The sequence below is a fragment of the Falco peregrinus genome, chromosome 5, assembly GCF_023634155.1.
Source record: "Falco peregrinus isolate bFalPer1 chromosome 5, bFalPer1.pri, whole genome shotgun sequence".
Lineage (NCBI taxonomy): Eukaryota > Metazoa > Chordata > Aves > Falconiformes > Falconidae > Falco > Falco peregrinus.
This window is the reverse complement of record NC_073725.1, coordinates 15,088,824-15,105,959: the sequence shown is the minus strand read 5'-3', so window position 1 is coordinate 15,105,959 and position 17,136 is coordinate 15,088,824. Positions and strand designations below refer to the sequence as shown.

The 17,136-nt window shown below is 38.6% G+C and overlaps 1 protein-coding gene across 1 annotated transcript in view; it reads right to left on the bottom strand.

Moving 5' to 3' along the window:
• COL6A6 (collagen type VI alpha 6 chain) overlaps positions 1–17,136 on the bottom strand; it is a 43,135-nt gene that overhangs the window by 15,979 nt on the left and 10,020 nt on the right. The window contains 12 exon segments of the mRNA XM_055803693.1: positions 614–676; positions 1,120–1,182; positions 2,022–2,084; positions 6,127–6,162; positions 7,081–7,134; positions 8,250–8,315; positions 9,275–9,337; positions 9,583–9,636; positions 9,865–9,909; positions 12,751–12,777; positions 13,242–13,313; positions 16,035–16,088. Coding sequence (XP_055659668.1) covers positions 614–676; positions 1,120–1,182; positions 2,022–2,084; positions 6,127–6,162; positions 7,081–7,134; positions 8,250–8,315; positions 9,275–9,337; positions 9,583–9,636; positions 9,865–9,909; positions 12,751–12,777; positions 13,242–13,313; positions 16,035–16,088 — 660 coding nt within the window.

Genomic DNA, 17,136 nt, shown 5'->3' with positions numbered 1-17,136 from the left:
AAAAAGGTTAAAATAAGCAGCTATGCTTCATTGAGCTGGGAAGTTGGACATTAGGAAAAGGTTCTTCACTGAAAGGGTGGTCTGTCACTGGAGCAGGGTCCCCAGGGAAGTGGTCATGGCACTGAGCCTGTCAGAGTTCAAGGAGTGTCTGAACAATGCTCTTAGCCAAATTATTTAGTTTTAGGTAGTCCTGCAAGGAGCAGGGAGTTGGAATTGATGATCCTCATGGGTCCCTTCCAACTTGAGATATTCTATGATTAACTGGTATGCATTTTCAATATATTGGACAGATTCTAGGAATCATAAGACAAGCTCAAGGGCCAGCACTGCTTTATCCCTACTACATTTTATGAGAAGCCAAGCCCCATTGAGAACCACACCCAGCAATTAGAACAGCGGTCATGGCAACACTGAAAAGTATAGTTCTGACACCTGTAAGATTACCTTGAACACATCACTTGCCTTCCTATGCAATCTAAAATTGACTATAAAACTTAAGATTCTTCACATGTTCCGTAAGAACAACACAAGTGTTAGTCCATGCTTCTTCAGTCAGATTCTTGAATGAAAGATACTGTTAGACTGCTGCAATTAGTATCTTAAAAATTCTTACCTTTGGTCCTCTTGCACCTAACTTCCCAACAGAGCCAGGTGAACCTGGGGCACCCAGACTAGCCTGTAATTATAAGTATCAGTTAAAAGGTGCACAATGAAGAAATCAACAGCTCATTTGCCCTGAACCACAGCACTGTACCGCTATATTTATACATACTGCAAGCCATGCTGTTAGTCCTGATACTATAGAACTGAGAGTGGCATCTAGAGCTAAGGCTTTTCAGTGCAATCACACAAAACCTTGGTAACACTTAAGATCCCCTCCTATTCACCCATCTAAACTTATTTTCAAGGCTGTTACTTTATCATACGGGGCTGCAAATCAGTTTCCTTATACTATACTGTAAATATATATATATATCTCTATATATCTCCTTATACTATACTATACTGAAAAATCCTCAGTTTCTTCAAGTTTTAAAAAAACTCTTTATAAGAATAATATCAACAGCAAGAATGAAAAGTCCTAACGCATACAGCAGAAAAATATTATTTAAAGCTAACCAGAGGTCCTGGCACGCCTTGTGGTCCTGGAGGTCCTTTGATCCCTTCTAGTCCTCTTGGGCCCTGATGTAAAAAAGCCATTGAAAAAAGTCAATTCAATGTTGATAGCCTTTCAGTGAAGATTAGATTGCTGCAATAACCAGAATCCAAATGCCTGTTTCACAAGCCTTAATGCATGTGTGAAACTTCTGGCTGTTTGGTTGTAAGGATTTGCCTGTGTGAAGCAGCTCAGAAAGTCACTGCCTGAGGGCCGCATTCAGAGAGCCGCTGCAGCATCTAGGATACCAAGGAAGTCATAAGCAACCCACTATCAACTAGGCACACTTTCTCCAGATGCCTGTATCTTAAAACTTAAAGTTAAGAGTATGTTTAGAGCATCTAAGAGCATTTTTAAACCGGAAGGTGCTGTAAGCAGCCTATCACTATAATTGTCTTCAAAATTACTCCAACAAGCAAATTTTTAAAACACAAATCTTTCCTCACTGGTTTTGCCAATCAGTATATAATTTTCATCATTTTAATGCACCCTGGAAATACAGTACCTTCAAGAATGCAATAGATTTTCCATACTTCTTGCTAACAATTTCCAATTAATTCAGTTTGAAGATATCTGACTGGTAATATCCCATAAGCTAGAGAGGTGTTGGTTAAATTACTCATTTCTGCTATTCACTTTCCTTTTTTTCATTTCCTTTTTTTCATTTCACTAGAAGATGCACCCACTTAAAGCAAAAGAGAAAATTGCCACATTTAATTCCTCAGGGTTACAGAGGAGAATTTCCAAGAAAGAATGTTATTCATAACATTCATTACTTGAAGTAAACAAAACATTCCAAAAGAAAAACAAAAGATCAAGACTGACACAGCAAACACCCTGACTATTGAGAAGTTCTTTTAGTTACCTGTGGTCCTGGAAGACCAGAGTCTCCCGGGTAACCTATTTCTCCCAGATCTCCTTTCTCACCCTGCCAGAACAAAAAGAAAAAACCCTGAACAACCAAACCAAATTAGCACCTATCATATGTACATCACCAGGTAACAATTTTGTATCTATAGAGTATCAGTTGAATGTTTTTCAATGCTCCCAAACAGCTTTCATGCACCTTCTAATTCCTGTTGAAAACTCAATTAAAAAGCAAGAGTTGAGTAGCTTCTTTTGTTGTTCAGGGTGTGCAATGACTATAAAAGCTGCAGTGCAAGAGGTCAGTTCCATCTGCTTTGCATTTTTCCAAGTGCATTTTACACCACAGTCTAAGCAATTTTCCTGTATTACTTTTGTCGTCCACTGTAGAGATTATGAGAAGTCAAGAAGTCCCACAAGGGCAGATCCTCTTCAGCCTTATCCATGGAGAACTACTCTGACAGAGAACCATGACTTCATGCACCATGGAACCATAACTAAATAGGTATACTCATATTCTTTCAAGTTACACTGATCCCTGTAAGTAGCCAAAGCATGATGCTTTCACCTTACTGGCGGATAGTATCAAAATCTTCCAGTCTATTCCTGTTTGCGATATCCCAGACATTAAAAACTCTGGATTCTCAAAGTGAAATCCAGATCGGGATTTCAGAAACCAGGTGGGGCAGAGGTTTCAGCACAAGGCCTACCTGTGTATTGGATGAGGCTGGGATGTGACTGGACTGTAGTTTGGTGAACTTGCAGGACTCTCACTTCTGACTGTCATTTCCCAGTGAAAAATTAAACTGAATCATCTTAAATGTAAAAAAAATCTGTGTTACCTGGCTGCTGCACATGGGAGGACAGTAATAAAGGTATACCAAAACTCTGCTCCTCTCAATAGCAGAGGGACAGGAAGCCCAGAAATGAGAGTCAAATCAAACACTGTGCTGCTGAAGAAATATTACTGCCATTAAAGACACTCCACCCCTCACAGCAGTCTTTTTCCTTTGCTGAAACATATGTTCTATATTGCGGCATCATGGCTATGCTCGCTGTTATTTATTAACATTTTACACTTGGCCTTCAGTTTAAAAAACTGTTGCTGTTGCAGAAAAAGCACTCAATCCGTGCAGGTTTTATGAAAAATCATGCACCTTTTACCAAATTAAGAACACAACAAGGACTTCAATTCACATACTGCATCCACAATTAGAAACATGAGAAACGTATCAAATCTATCAAACTCTGCAAACTATTAACAGGTGTCCTCTAATAGTATGTGCTGAACACTTTCAGATTGTGAACTTTGACAAAGGAAACAGGGCTTTGGCAGAGACTTTGAAACAATTGCTCCTTGAGGACTGAAACAAAGAGGGCATGCACTTCATCTTGTCTCCTCTTTGATACTAGGACTGCATCGGAATTACATGAGTCTGACTTGGAAAGATCATAGAATTACAGAATGGTTTGGGTTGGAAGGGACCTTAAAGATTACCTAGTTCTAACACCCCTGCCATGGGCAAAGACACTTCCAGTAGATCAGGTTGCTCAAAGTTCCATCTAACCCAGCCCTGAACATTTCCAGGGATGGGGCATCCACAATTTCTCTGAGCAACCTGTTCCAGTGTCTCACCACCCTCACAGTCAAGAATTTCTTCCCTCTATCTAACCTAAATCTACCCTCTTTCAGCTTCAAACCATTACCTCTTGTCCTACTGCTACATGCCTTTGTAAAAAGTCCCTCAGCTTTCTTGTAGGCCCCTCTAGGTACTGGAAGGCTGCTAAAAGGTCTCCCCAGAGCCTTCTCTTCTCCAGGTTGAAAAACCTCACCTCTGTCAGCCTGTCTTCATAGGAGAGGTGCTCCAGCCCTCTGATCATCTTTGTGGCCCTCCTCTAAGTTTGTTCCAACAGGTCCATGTTCTTATGTTGTGGGGCCCAGAACTGAACGCAGTAATCCAGGTGGGGTCTCATGAGAGTGAAGTAGAGGGGGAGAAGCAACCCCCTCAACCTGCTGGCCATGCTTCTTTTGATGCAGCCCAGGACATGGTTGGTTTTCTGGGTGGCAAACACATATTGCTGGGCCATGTTCAGCTTCTCATCCACCAACACCCCAAAGCCTTTCTCCTCAGGGCTGCTCTCAATCCATTCTCTGCCCAGTATGTATTTGTGCTTGAGATTGCTCTGACCCACATGGAAGACCTTGCATTTAGCCTTGTTGAACTTCATGAGGTTTGCACAGGCCCACCTCTCAAGCCTGTCAAGATCCCTCTGGATGGCATCCCTTCCTTCCAGCATGTCAACCACCCACGCAGCTTGGTGTCGTTGGCAGACTTGCTGAGGGTGCATGCAATCCCAGTATGGACCCCTGAGGAAATCATTGGTCTCCACCTGGACAATGAGCCATTTACCACAACTTTTTGAATGTGACCATCCAGCCAATTCCTTATCCACCAAGTGGTCCATCCACCAAATCCATGTCTCTCCAGTTTAGAGACACAGATGTCACGCAGGACAGCACTAAATGCTTTGCACAAGTCCAGGCAGACGATATCATTTGCTCTTTCCTCACCCATCAACACTGGTAATCCCATCATAGAAGGTCACCAAATTTGCCAGGTACAATTTGCCCTTAGTGAAGCCATGTCAGCTGATGGGATAAACCTGGTCTGAATTTTGCCCTGACCATGCCTGTGAGTGAAGAGTTGCATAGAACAATCACTACTCAAAACGTTGCTCTGCACATTTATTCAGAAGCTTCAACTCTCCCCATTCCCCAGACTCCAACACTGGGCAGGACTTCAAGACATACTCCATCATACAGATACTGACAGTGTCATACACAAAATTGTAATGTTTCCCTGGGTTTATATGCACTAACATAAAGGGAAAATGCTATACTAAGCCACATACCATCTTACTTATCTGTGTTAGCAACCCTGCAGAGAGACTGGGTCAGACATGAACCACTTGTACTAATCAATGTGTTTCCTGAAATGATCATATAAACTATACTCAAGAAAGCAAGCAATAGGATAGAGATAAGGGGTGTATCCTGCAAGCAGATGTATGGGAGTCATGGTTTCATATGTTCTTATAGACTCCTGCCAGGCTGACAGACAGACAAAGGAAAATGTTTATGAGAGAGAGAGGGGGTGTGGGTGTGGGTATGTGTGTGAAATAAAGGAAGGAAATCTGAGTCTTCTCAGGTTCCTAGAATTTAACTTTTACTTGCACTAATCCACTCTTGAATGTACCTGCTTTTAGATTTGCTTTGATAACTATTTTGTAGTTTATACCCTGCGACAAACAAGCTTCCTTTGCCAAGAACATTATTTAAAACTTCATTTCATTTAAGAGAATGGTATTGATGTCTTTACCAATTAGATGTCAGGAAGGTTTCCTTTCATTGTGGCTCCATGGGGTATAAAGGCTAGGAAAACCAGGGCTAACATGAGAGAATTTTCTATCAGAGGATCTTTCTGGAATGATGAGTCAGCATGCATTGGTGTTGGCCTACTCCTTACATCATATACAAGCATTCAAACTACACTGTATTCCCCTAGGTAATTACTTTGGAAATTAAATTGTTTTCAAAATCTTGATTCTTGTGTATGCTTTGAGCCAATATGCAAAGCTGCAGCTAACACTGTTACGTTTGTGGTTTAGCCAAGCACCATTTAGAACTTACCTTATTTTTGTCTCTGCTGCATATGTGCCATGCATGTATCTCTGTGCATGCAGCAAAGGAATTAAAAACTGTGAGACTTCTGGCCTTATGTTTCAGGAATGCAGCTTGACTACTCATTCCCATCACCTTTAGTGACAGTTTCTTCTCTGTTTGCATTCCCACATTTGCCTTAATAATAAAAGTAACTGTCTTTTTACTTCAATGGAAGCTGCTTTCCAATTCTAAATCATTCAAGTCAGGAAGGCCTCTGGTACATCCACCTGAGATCCAAGGGTTGCCTTGGCTTGAAATAGACTTCTGATTGTTAAACACTTGTGTCTTGGATCACACAGAAATTTCTCCCGCAAAAGGAGCAAATGCTCAGGCTGAACATGTAGCTGCATATAGATAGGAAGCGGTAGGGTTACCCACTCACCTTTATACCTGGAGGGCCTCTTCGACCTGTTGCACCCTAGGAAAGAATGGCATGAGAAATTAGATCCAGAACATTGAGCAATATGTGAAACAGCATCTTATAATAAAACACATTATACATACAATCAAATCAAATACAGCTTACAGAAAGCAGAGATTGTTTCCAAAGAAAGGTTTAGAGTAAAAATGAGAGAAAAGTGGACTTGGGATAGAAATTCTTACACAAGTAAGCTTTATCAGGAAAAAAGGCTTTAGACCGACCCTTAGTGACTGCAGAGGGAAGGCATCTCAACAAGGTTCCGGAAAACACTTTCCCAGTCAGCTGGCCCTTGGCAAAAATAGAGAGAACAAGACCCCTCTTTCTCTGAGCTAAGAGGTCTGCACCCTGTCCCACTGCACACTGCTCAGTATGACTTGTGAATGCTACTGTTAAATATCACATCACTGGAGGCCTTTAGGATGTTTCTGCAGCCTGACTGAGGAGGGATCATAATTCCAAATTTTGGCATCAGGCACATTTCTGACAGACTAGAAGAGGTGCCTTCAAGAGTTCCAGTCTCCAGTGGACTAAAAAGAGCAGTCACAGGGAGGAAAAAGGGATAGATTAATCTATGGTGAAATTATGAAGCAATTAAGGCTCATAGAAAAGGTTGCATTGAGTTTAAGGCTTGTGACTTCACATGAATCAGAACTAAAATTAACAGGACAGCAAAGTCCGGATTTAAAAAAAAAAAAAACACAACAAAAAACAACACAACCACATTGCAATACACATAAGCTACTAAATTTGAAGCCAAATATGTTTCACTATGAAAACTTTAGAAGATTTTTGTTCCCTCTCATTGCAGGAGTTCTAAGTGTGGGTAAAAAGAAGAGAAAAGTTGGGTTTTCTCAATGGGACCCCCATTCTATCTTTTATCAATTACATCCACCCTGTACTGATTACTCTTCTTACATCAGGGCCAGCATCACCCTGCTCTCCTTCAAGTCCATGTGGTCCTGGGTCTCCCTGAAAAACAAAGTAACGAACAAGCTCTTTAAATACTCTCTTTCTCTTGTACTTACACATTCTTCTTTATACTTTCCTTCTTTGTTTCTTCTCCTAAGTAATTTCATTGCAATCAGTTGTATCATGCTAAATGCTGATTCCTGTTCCCTGCAAATCATTTACAATCAAAAATTATAAACCAGAGAGATCATGCTCACTTTGGATTTCCAATCCATCAGTTACTAACAGCTGATACTTGGTCAAGGATTTTGTGAAATCATTTTTGTTGACTTCAGCTTTTCAGTCAGACTTCTTAAGATGAGAAAGTTTGATGAGGTTTGTTTCCAAAAAATCATCAAAACACAATTATTCCAAAAAGTGACCCTCACAGTTTTTATACGGCTTTCAGCACACTCTACATAGACATATATGCACACACGTCTGAACATGTGCACACAACCCTACTTGTTCAGAGAGAATAAAATTTCTGAAATGGTTCATTTTTCTCACATGTTGCTAGTTCTCTCCCTCTTAAGCTTTCATCCACCATCACTTATATACTACTGTCCAACTACTTATCATCTTTGCTTATTCCTTCCAAACAAAGTGAGGTGGTTAAATGGGTGGTGCTTTTCTGTTATGTTTCTTTTCTTGCAGTATTGCTCAAACACCTCTTAAGAATTCAGATGTCACTATATAAGCGCATATCCCAGCTCTTATCTTATATTCTAGATACAGATCAAAATGGAGTTTGTCCACCACCCTCAGGAAATAGCAGTTCCATAGTGAAATGAGTACACCTGTTGATACTCCATGCATGTTTTCCAGCATGGCTTTTAATAGTATCCTTACAACCCATTACTAGAAGCCTCTCAAACTGGTGATGTAAATCTGTGGTAGAATAACGTATTTATACTAAAACCATCTTAGCTCTATATTATGAAAATCTTTCCATAGTCTTTGTTAAGCTTTTCATATTTTTTTTTCAGTATCAAGCACTTCTCAAAGCTTTCTGTGTTGCAGACATAAACTAAACGTAAAATACAAAAGAAAAGAGCTGCTTAAGTCACTGGACAGCCAATAGAACTTAGCAATTATGCATATCCTCTCTCCTTAATATAAAATTACTTGTTTACCTGCTGTGCTGGGTTTCCCTTTTCACCCTTAGGACCAGGAACATTATTGCTAATCCCAGGATCTCCCTGGAAGAGTTAAACAGAAAGCTCAGCATTTTCAGTGACACCAGCTCTATTACACTGATTACAGAGGCAGAATATGGAAATAGGATCGAAGAGATTTGTCATTGCAGCCAACAAGAAATGCAAAGGCTATTTTAAATGAAGATGCTTGTAAAAACACTATATAGGAAATTCTGCAAATCCACAAGTTTCTTTCACAAAGAGATGAGAAGAAATATTACTAGTGGGCAACAAAATAAACCCTGAAAATGTGAAGCTGTTCTGGCTGTTTGGGTGTAGTTAACTGAGTTAAGATCATAGCTAGCGAGTTTCAGATGGAGTTACACTAGAATGGAGGTCCATTTAGTCACAGGTGAAATCCAGATCTCTCAAAGAGGCAAGTTACCATGACACCTGATTTTATATTTTTTTTTATAAGCATTAGGAGACAGGAGTCAACACTATATCTGACTGTTTAGAACAAAGGCCTTTGAAATATGTGTGAGAAGACTTAAAGCTGTGATATGAGAAGCGTGGTGTCTGCACTGAAATTTCCATCCTCAAGGACGACATTTATATAGGGCTCCAGAGCATGCAAGGAAAAAAATGTCAGCATGAGGAAGTAACTTGCCTTTGCATCATTACAAATTGCTAACCAAGAGTCAGTGCAAAGGATTTTCAAGGACTAAGTAGCTCCAAAAGGAGTTACACTGCCCAAAACCAAATAAATAAATAAAACAAAAATGCAAGGAACAAGGAGACCTGAAGCTTAAACATCTGCTTCCGAACAGCATATCAAAACACATCAGCCCATCTGCATCTAAATAATTCAGGACTTCTGGAATATGCCATACATCTTTGCAGAACATTGCACCATCTAGGATTGTGAAAAAATCTTCAGATCACATATATTTCAGGCAGCTCCATCACAAAATCCAGGCATAAATCAGTGCAACCTAACAAGAAGGAAGGATTACACTTACATGATCTCCTCTTAGACCAGATTCTCCTCGTTCACCTGGTTCTCCTCTTGGGCCTTTTCTGCCCTAAATTCATAAAAAGAGCACAACAATTTGGGTACAGACAGAAATAATATCTGTGGTAGAGGAAGGCCAAGTAAAAGAACACAGATCTGTTTTAAGTCCACGGAGCTACACTGATTTACAGTAGGAGACACATGATACTAGAAAACAGGCAGCTATTAAAAACAACTTACAGGGATTACAGATAGCATTAGACTTTTGAAAGATGTTGCCATAAAATCTAAACATTGCTATAAAGGATGTTTCACCCATTTTCCTGCGCTGCCTTTCTCTCCAGAAGGTCCAGGAAGACCATGTTCTCCCTAGACTCACAAAGGGGGAAAAAAGAAGAAAAAAATTAATGGTTGCTCTTTCTGACAAACATGGTTTCTGAATTTTGTCTGGCAGAACCCAGCTTCAATCAGATATGCAACTTTAAACAACAGAATTTCTGTTCAGGTTTAAAGCCCATTCAAAGGTGCAAAAAGCTATACTTTTGAACCCTGAGGTAGGTCTCCTTAATTGCACTGCACATTTAAAGCAATGATTACCCGCTCTCCATCAGTGCCATCAGATCCACTCTCACCATGTTCACCCTGTAGCAGTAAGCAAAAAAACCCCTATTAGCATTAGTCCACTGGCCTCATTGAGCAAGAGAAGTATTCAACTTACTTTTGGAAACTTGAATAAGAATACTGGTTTTCAATGGCTAGCAAGAATAATAATTATAAATAGGAATTAATAATTCAGATTTTAAATGAATTATTATCTTTTAAAACAATTCATAGTTAAGAATACTTCATAAGAACAATGGTTATTAAAATTATAGATCTTCATCAGGATTTAAATTCTGCTTTTCCATCTGTTAGTTTTCAAATCTTTTTCCCACCTGCAGCACCTTCAAAATATGGATATATTCCAAAATACAACTACTAGTATCTGATCTAGCATGCTGATAACCTCATAATTCTGGTGTCAACCATTGTATGTGTTTGTATTGTGCTTGCTTTTTTTTTTAATAATAATTTTATACCATGAATGGTGTATTGAAAATTTGGAAAGAATAACCATAATAAAAACAATTACAGAAGGCTGATCTTAGGCTTTAAGACTTGTTAAAGAAACTTCATTACTGTTTCAGCAATGTAATGCTACACAAACAGCAGTCACATTCCCATTCAAACACACCCTGCTCTTCTTTTTGTAAGCAAAAACTAATCACCATATTGCAATCATTCATGCAAGCCATTTTCTCACAAAACCACCATCCCAACCTTAGGGAGTCTGCAATATTATCTTGTTGTTCAGATGAAGAGTGAGATTTCTGGTTAGAGTTATAACTGTGAGAACCTTATTTCATTTATGTATGATGATCTGTTTCAGACCTGGCCAAATAACACAATTTTTAAAGAATATTTTTAAGTGCTTCTTCTGTCTTTCTTTACTTGGACAAAAATGAAGGAATTAATTGTGATGTTTTTATTTGTAGTAAGAAATGAAATTAGCAGAGACCACTACCCTGAAAGCTGAAATGACACTCAACAACTCACTGAAAGCGGCATAAAAGCTCGTTAAACCAACAGGCATCGCACTCTAACAGGGGACACATATACAATTGCTTTGTAGGTTTTATGCTAAACTGATTTTGCAAAACCACCTAGTTAAAGCTCCTGAGAAATATTTTCATTCGTTTATAACAGTTTTTTATGTACTACAAGAAAAAATGGCTGGCTCTACATTTTATGAGATTAATATGTCACTCAAAAAAAAAGTTTTTGAGTAAGTATTCCACGAAAATTTTGAGCACTAAGTAAGCAATCATGACTTCTATTCAAGTTCTAATTTTTCTCTCCCTCATTTCCCATCATAGAAAATCTGAGCCAAACATCATAGTATTAAATACTCAGTATTGCCTTTTTTCTCCAAATAGCTGTACTAAAATGCCTTGCAGACTTCAATAAACCACCTCAACATTACTAATTTAGCAGTACTGAACTGTACATTTTTTATGTGTTGAAAGTTTCATATTTTTAGTTAAAATAAAATTAGTAGATATAATGACACAACATAATGAAGACATTCACATATTCATTTGATTTCGGTAGGGTTTGTGCTCCTGATAAGTCCTACTGTACAATTCAACTTGGACAAATCAAAATCACCAGCAAGAACTCTCCCTCTTCTATAATCAGATGTTTCAGATGTTCCAAGGAGGGCAAATTACTTCAGGGAACAGAGCAGAAAATGGAAAAGGGAAGAAAAAAACATGGGAGCATTTAAAAAGTCAGTACAGAGCAGTACTTTAATAGAGCTGACGTATCAGAAACACTCTCTGAACTTTCTCACATGTGTAGCTGTGCACGTTTGGAAGCAAGTATCTTCTGAGTCTTTGAGGCTCCTATATCGTTCCTAGGAGTGGTTTTCTATCAAAGCACCCAATACAATCTGAAATCCATTTTTATAGCTTTAGCTTGGGAGCTAATATTGCCATTACAGATCATTGTCTTTCAGGTGTCACATTTTATTAACAAATTGGTGACAATATCTCTTTAAAACACAGGTATGTTTGAAAGGTTAAATAAGCAGAGCTGCAAGACCAGTGGATGACAACAACAGCTGAAGAGAAATTCGGCTATTGAAAAGCCGTCAATAACAACTCCGGAAAAATGTTGTCAAAATCTACAATAAATATTAGTCACAATCTTTTTTTCTCCCTTCCTTTTTTTCCATCTTTCGGAGGAGGGGGATCTCATTGCTCTCTATAACTACCTGAAAGGAGCTGTAGACAGGTGGGGGTCGGTCTCTTCTCCCAGATAACAAGCAACAGAACAAGAGGAAATGGTCTCAAGTTGCACCAGGGGAGGTTTAGATTAGATATTAGGAAAAACTTTTCTGAAAGGGTGGTCAAGCATTGGAACAGGCTGCCCAGGGAGACAGTGGAATCACCATCCCTGGAGGTGTTTAAAAAAATGCGTACATGCGGCACTCAGGGACATGGTTTAGTGATGGACTTGGCAGTCCTGGGTTAATGGTTGAACGTGATGATTTCAAAGGTCTTTTCCAACCTAAATGATTCTATGATTCTGCTCTGCTTCCTCAACAATTCGAATATGAGATTCAGCTGATCAGAATTATCACCTTAACAGATTATTAAAATAGCCACTAAATAAATTCCTTTCTTGTCAATTAGACTAAATCAACAATGACTGCAACAATGCTAAAAATACAATTAATAAGACTGCTGGCTTTTAGCAATGTGATACCTAATGGCTCATTTAAATCTAATCTTACACAACCACAGCAAAAGTATATTAAATACTCTGAAGTTTTTACACTGTTTTCCTTCCTTGTTGATATTTTCATCTTACAAGGTAAGAACTTAAAAGGAAGCAGAGTACTGTTGTCAAAGAAAATTGATCACACATGAAACAACATACCTGACTCCCTCTATAGCCTCTGGACCCCTGAAATAAAAAATAAATATAGATGAAATTTGGCAAAAGTATTTTTATTGAGCTTGAGAAGCAGGACACAATAGCTTGCTGTGCAGAGGGCATGCTGGGCTCAGTATTTGTAGTCCCTACCATACAATTCCCTGCTGCCACATATGGGATTGATCCCTTTTCCATGGGAATGCAGCACAGCTTTCATTTTCATTCCCATTCTGTAAAGCTTTACAGCTTTCCTAACGCCAGTCTGGAGCTGGTGGTGGAAAAATCACTGGCAAGTTGCTGAGTCAGCTTAGCCATTTGACCAAGCCATGATTTGGTTACACAAAGTACCTCCCAAAAGGAGACAGCAAAAATTGTCTGCTATTCTTACAGCTGGGTCTTGCTGTCCATTCAAGCTTCATGGTATTTGTCCTCAGTACAGAAAACAGGTTTGTGGGAAACAAAACTAGAAAATGCTTCTAAAATGACATACTTGCCTTACGGCCTCTGGCACCTGGGCATCCCCTGTCTCCCTGAGTCCCATTGAAACCAGCTGGGCCTCTCTCCCCCTAAGAAACAGAAGAGAATGTTGAAACTCATCCATACAACGGCCATTCAAAGGCACAAAAGGCTACGGGTTAAGTCATTATATAAAATTAAAGCAACACAGAATTATATCACCATTCACTGACTAAGGACACAAATGGAAGTCACCTGGAAATTTTCATACTGGCCATAACAGAACAGTCAGTTACTAGTTTGAGTTGCACCTGGTTCTCTGCTCTCATTATCATGGGATGTTTTAAAATTGCACTACCAATCTTTGACTGAAATTGTACTTGAAGGAAGGCCTTTTGGTGGACTGTTTTTTAACTGAATATTGAATTACTTTCCTCCAGTCACTGATCTCTGAGAACTTCTATTCCAGCTTTCTATGGATGGAAGTTCTAAAAAAAATTAGAAAAAGAGCGCATCTCACAGCAGATTCCCTTAAAACTGCTGTCTAAAAAGGTAAACAATGACAAAATGAGAACAAACACACAGGAAACATGAGAGGTTCTGTACTACCATGCAAAAGGGAAGTCAAACTTGAAGAGTCTAAGATCAGAAGAACAAAGACCATTCTCTTTCTGTAAAAAAAGGTCTCTAAATTAGCCAAAAAGCAACATGGATGATATTCTAGATTGTTAGACAATGGTGCCACAAAAACACCCCATAATATGAAAAAAACCAGAAGTTAAGCATTTTGGTACAGCTGCATTCCCTATGTGAAACATTAAGACTAATTCCTGAGCCGAGTACTACACCAAGGTAAACCAAAGCTGTCCAGCAGTAGCTCCTCAACCTTCTTTTGTGGCATTTTCTGTAATCTATAATCAGCAGCCTGCTTTCTGCTATGTATTTACTATATTCAGCTGTTTTGGATGATTCAAATTTTTATCTTGTGGCTGGAAAAAATTTTAGCATTTAGCAAGGCAAATTTAAAACATGAAAGTCACCAGTAGGCTTCACACACAGGAGATGGAAAAAGTTTCAGGAAGTGTGGACATGACTTCTTCTCATCCTTCCACAGTAAAGAAAAGGAAAATGAAGGGTCCAGAAAATTCAGAAATAAGATTTCTGTAATTTATCTGTCCTGGAAGATTATTCTGTATCCTTAGAGGGTCAAAAATAAAAAATCAGTGTTATACAGGAAAAAAAATTCAAAATTGTTTTCACCCCTTCACCACTTCAGGCAAGATTTAGATTCTTTCAAATAAAAATGCTGTGGTGAAAAATTTTGGGCATTCCCTTTCAACATGTTCAAAATGTTTCTCAATTTTAAAAACCCTCGCTGTTTGAAATTTAATTCCTACTTACACCATGTCATTCATATCTTTGAAAGGATGTAAAAAAAAGAGTTCCATTCCTGAGTAACGTATGTATTTTTACGTCATTCTGGAAATTACTTATATGGAATTTTATTCTATTGTTCAACAAATCAGGCCACCTGAAAAAAGAAATATTCCGATGGAAGCTGCTCCAGTAGTTTAAGCCAGTGATTTCCAAAGACACTGTAAAACCACCATCACAATGCACTTTCCTGATAATCTTAGAATGACAACTCTTCTTTTCCACTACCACCTTTCTCTGAATAGACAGTAAGCTTGCCCCAAGCTGCCTCACCAAAGACAAATTCAGGCTGACCAATCTACTGTGAGAACTAGAACTACTCCAATGTGGATTTTACAGTTATGTACAGAGAGAAATCCTTACTGGTTCTTAGTTTGAAGGCTTCTCACCTGTATTTAGGAGTAACATCCATGTCATGTGTACAGTGTTCTGTGCTTGTGGTGCTAAGAAAATTATGTCCTATTCTTTATGGAATTTTTGTTGGTTTCTAGACAGCAGAAGAGGAAGAAACACTCCTAGTGGGTTGGGATTTGGCTTATGCACATTATGTTCAAGTTTATGTCAGGAACAGCACACCACAAAGGGTTCAGAAATCGCCAAAACACACTGCAAAATTTAGCTTTGTTATCCAGTCATAAGATATTCACTCATGCTAAGAAGGGAAGGTGTAGAGAGCTTTGTGGCAGGTGCTGGAGACCGCGATGCCTGTGAAGTACTTTGAAGGCTAAAGAAGAAAGAAAGTAAGATAAGGTTGGCTGAATGCCTGGAAGAAAAATGGGATATGAAGTGAGGCTGGAGCAGATGCGCAATGCCACGTCGAGCTGGCTGAGAACATGAAACTCACACAGATGATAAAGAAGAGAGAAAAAAAAATGCGGTAAGTTCAGTGTGTTTGTAGCTTAGTAACTAACCAATTATATGTAGCCAAGAAGTGCGTGAACAGTATTGATTAACCAATGATATTTTAGTATGTTGTGCGTGAACAGCAAACGAGGATATGTAAGTGTGGGGTTTGGACTAATAAAAGGTCTTCCGGTCAAATTCAGAAGTCCGTGCCTCAATCTCCTCAGGAAGGGATGGCCTTTTCTAAAACTATCAGCACAGAATCTGGTACAGACTGTAATGAAAAATGAATGTATGAGTTAGCCATAAATATGCCACATAAGATGCTGTTGTGTGATTCTTTCTAATTGATCCTGTTTCTGCATTATAAGTTATTACTAACTATGGTGAGGTGCAGAGGCACAGAGAATCAAGTCTGTATATTTACCTTCAGATACATGTTGCTTAAACACATTTTAGGTTCACATTGATGAGCACTGAGTGAATAAGTAAGTGAAGACAGGTTCACACATCAACCAACAACATCTTAGCGGGAAGGAATAATGATCACTTACAATCCCGCCTTCCTCACCAGGATGGCCAGGAGATCCTTTGTAACCTGTACTTCCCTGAAAAACAGAAACTTCAGATATAAGTAACATTGTTCTCAAAGCACACTGGGTTAATTTCTATCAGATTACTCGGCACATAGAGATAGAAAACATTTCCCAAAAATTCTTTCTCCATTTCCTGATCTGGTTATGCTGAAGAGGGCAAGCTTCATCAACTACGGTTACACAGACACTCTGCACAATCCTATGTACTTGACATGGCTGTGAAAAAAACCCCACAAACTAGAAAACCAAAAACAAAACCACAAAACCCCTCAATATTCAATATAAAATTTCAGTATGTTATTTCAGGAAACTGCCTGATGGGTTAACAAAGCTCACTGGGATATTTGGTTGATTTATCTTCCTTAGTGATTTGGGAAAGGAAGCATTACACAGTAATGAAATTCTAAGGTGAAATGAAAAATACAAGGAATCAAAAACTTGTTAGGATGACGATATTGCAATACTTACAAAGACTTAGCAATAGTACAACTTCGCATTTGAAGTCATACAAATCTCATACCCTCCTCAAAAAAACTTGAACAGAGAAACTAGAACAAATGGAATTTCTAGGAATGAAAATGAACAAAAATGAGACATGAATTTGTGCTGCAAAAACATGTTTTTACAATTGTAGGCTGTACAACCCAGGCATCACGTCTGTGCCTGCAAAACTACTATGCCTTCATCCTGAACACTGTTTTGTTTAAGCACATTAACCTAAACATTTCAGTAGAACAGAAAGGTGTTAATAAGATGAACAAGACTAATGGAAGAAATCAATAAATTGGTTTATGAATAAATATTAGAAGACTATACTTTTACTAAGAGAAAAAAGAAGACTATATTTTTGCTAAGAGATAACCAAAAATTCATTTAACTGCAACCACATAACTGAAGAGCGTGAACTGCAGATATAATTCACTTAGTATGTTACTGGAGTAAGTAGAAATAATGGAATGAATAGTAGTCAAATGGGGCCTACATATTCTAAAAACTTCAATAATGATGTCTACTAGCATAGTGTAGAAGTGGTGATATCTGTAAAGGCTTAAAACAGACA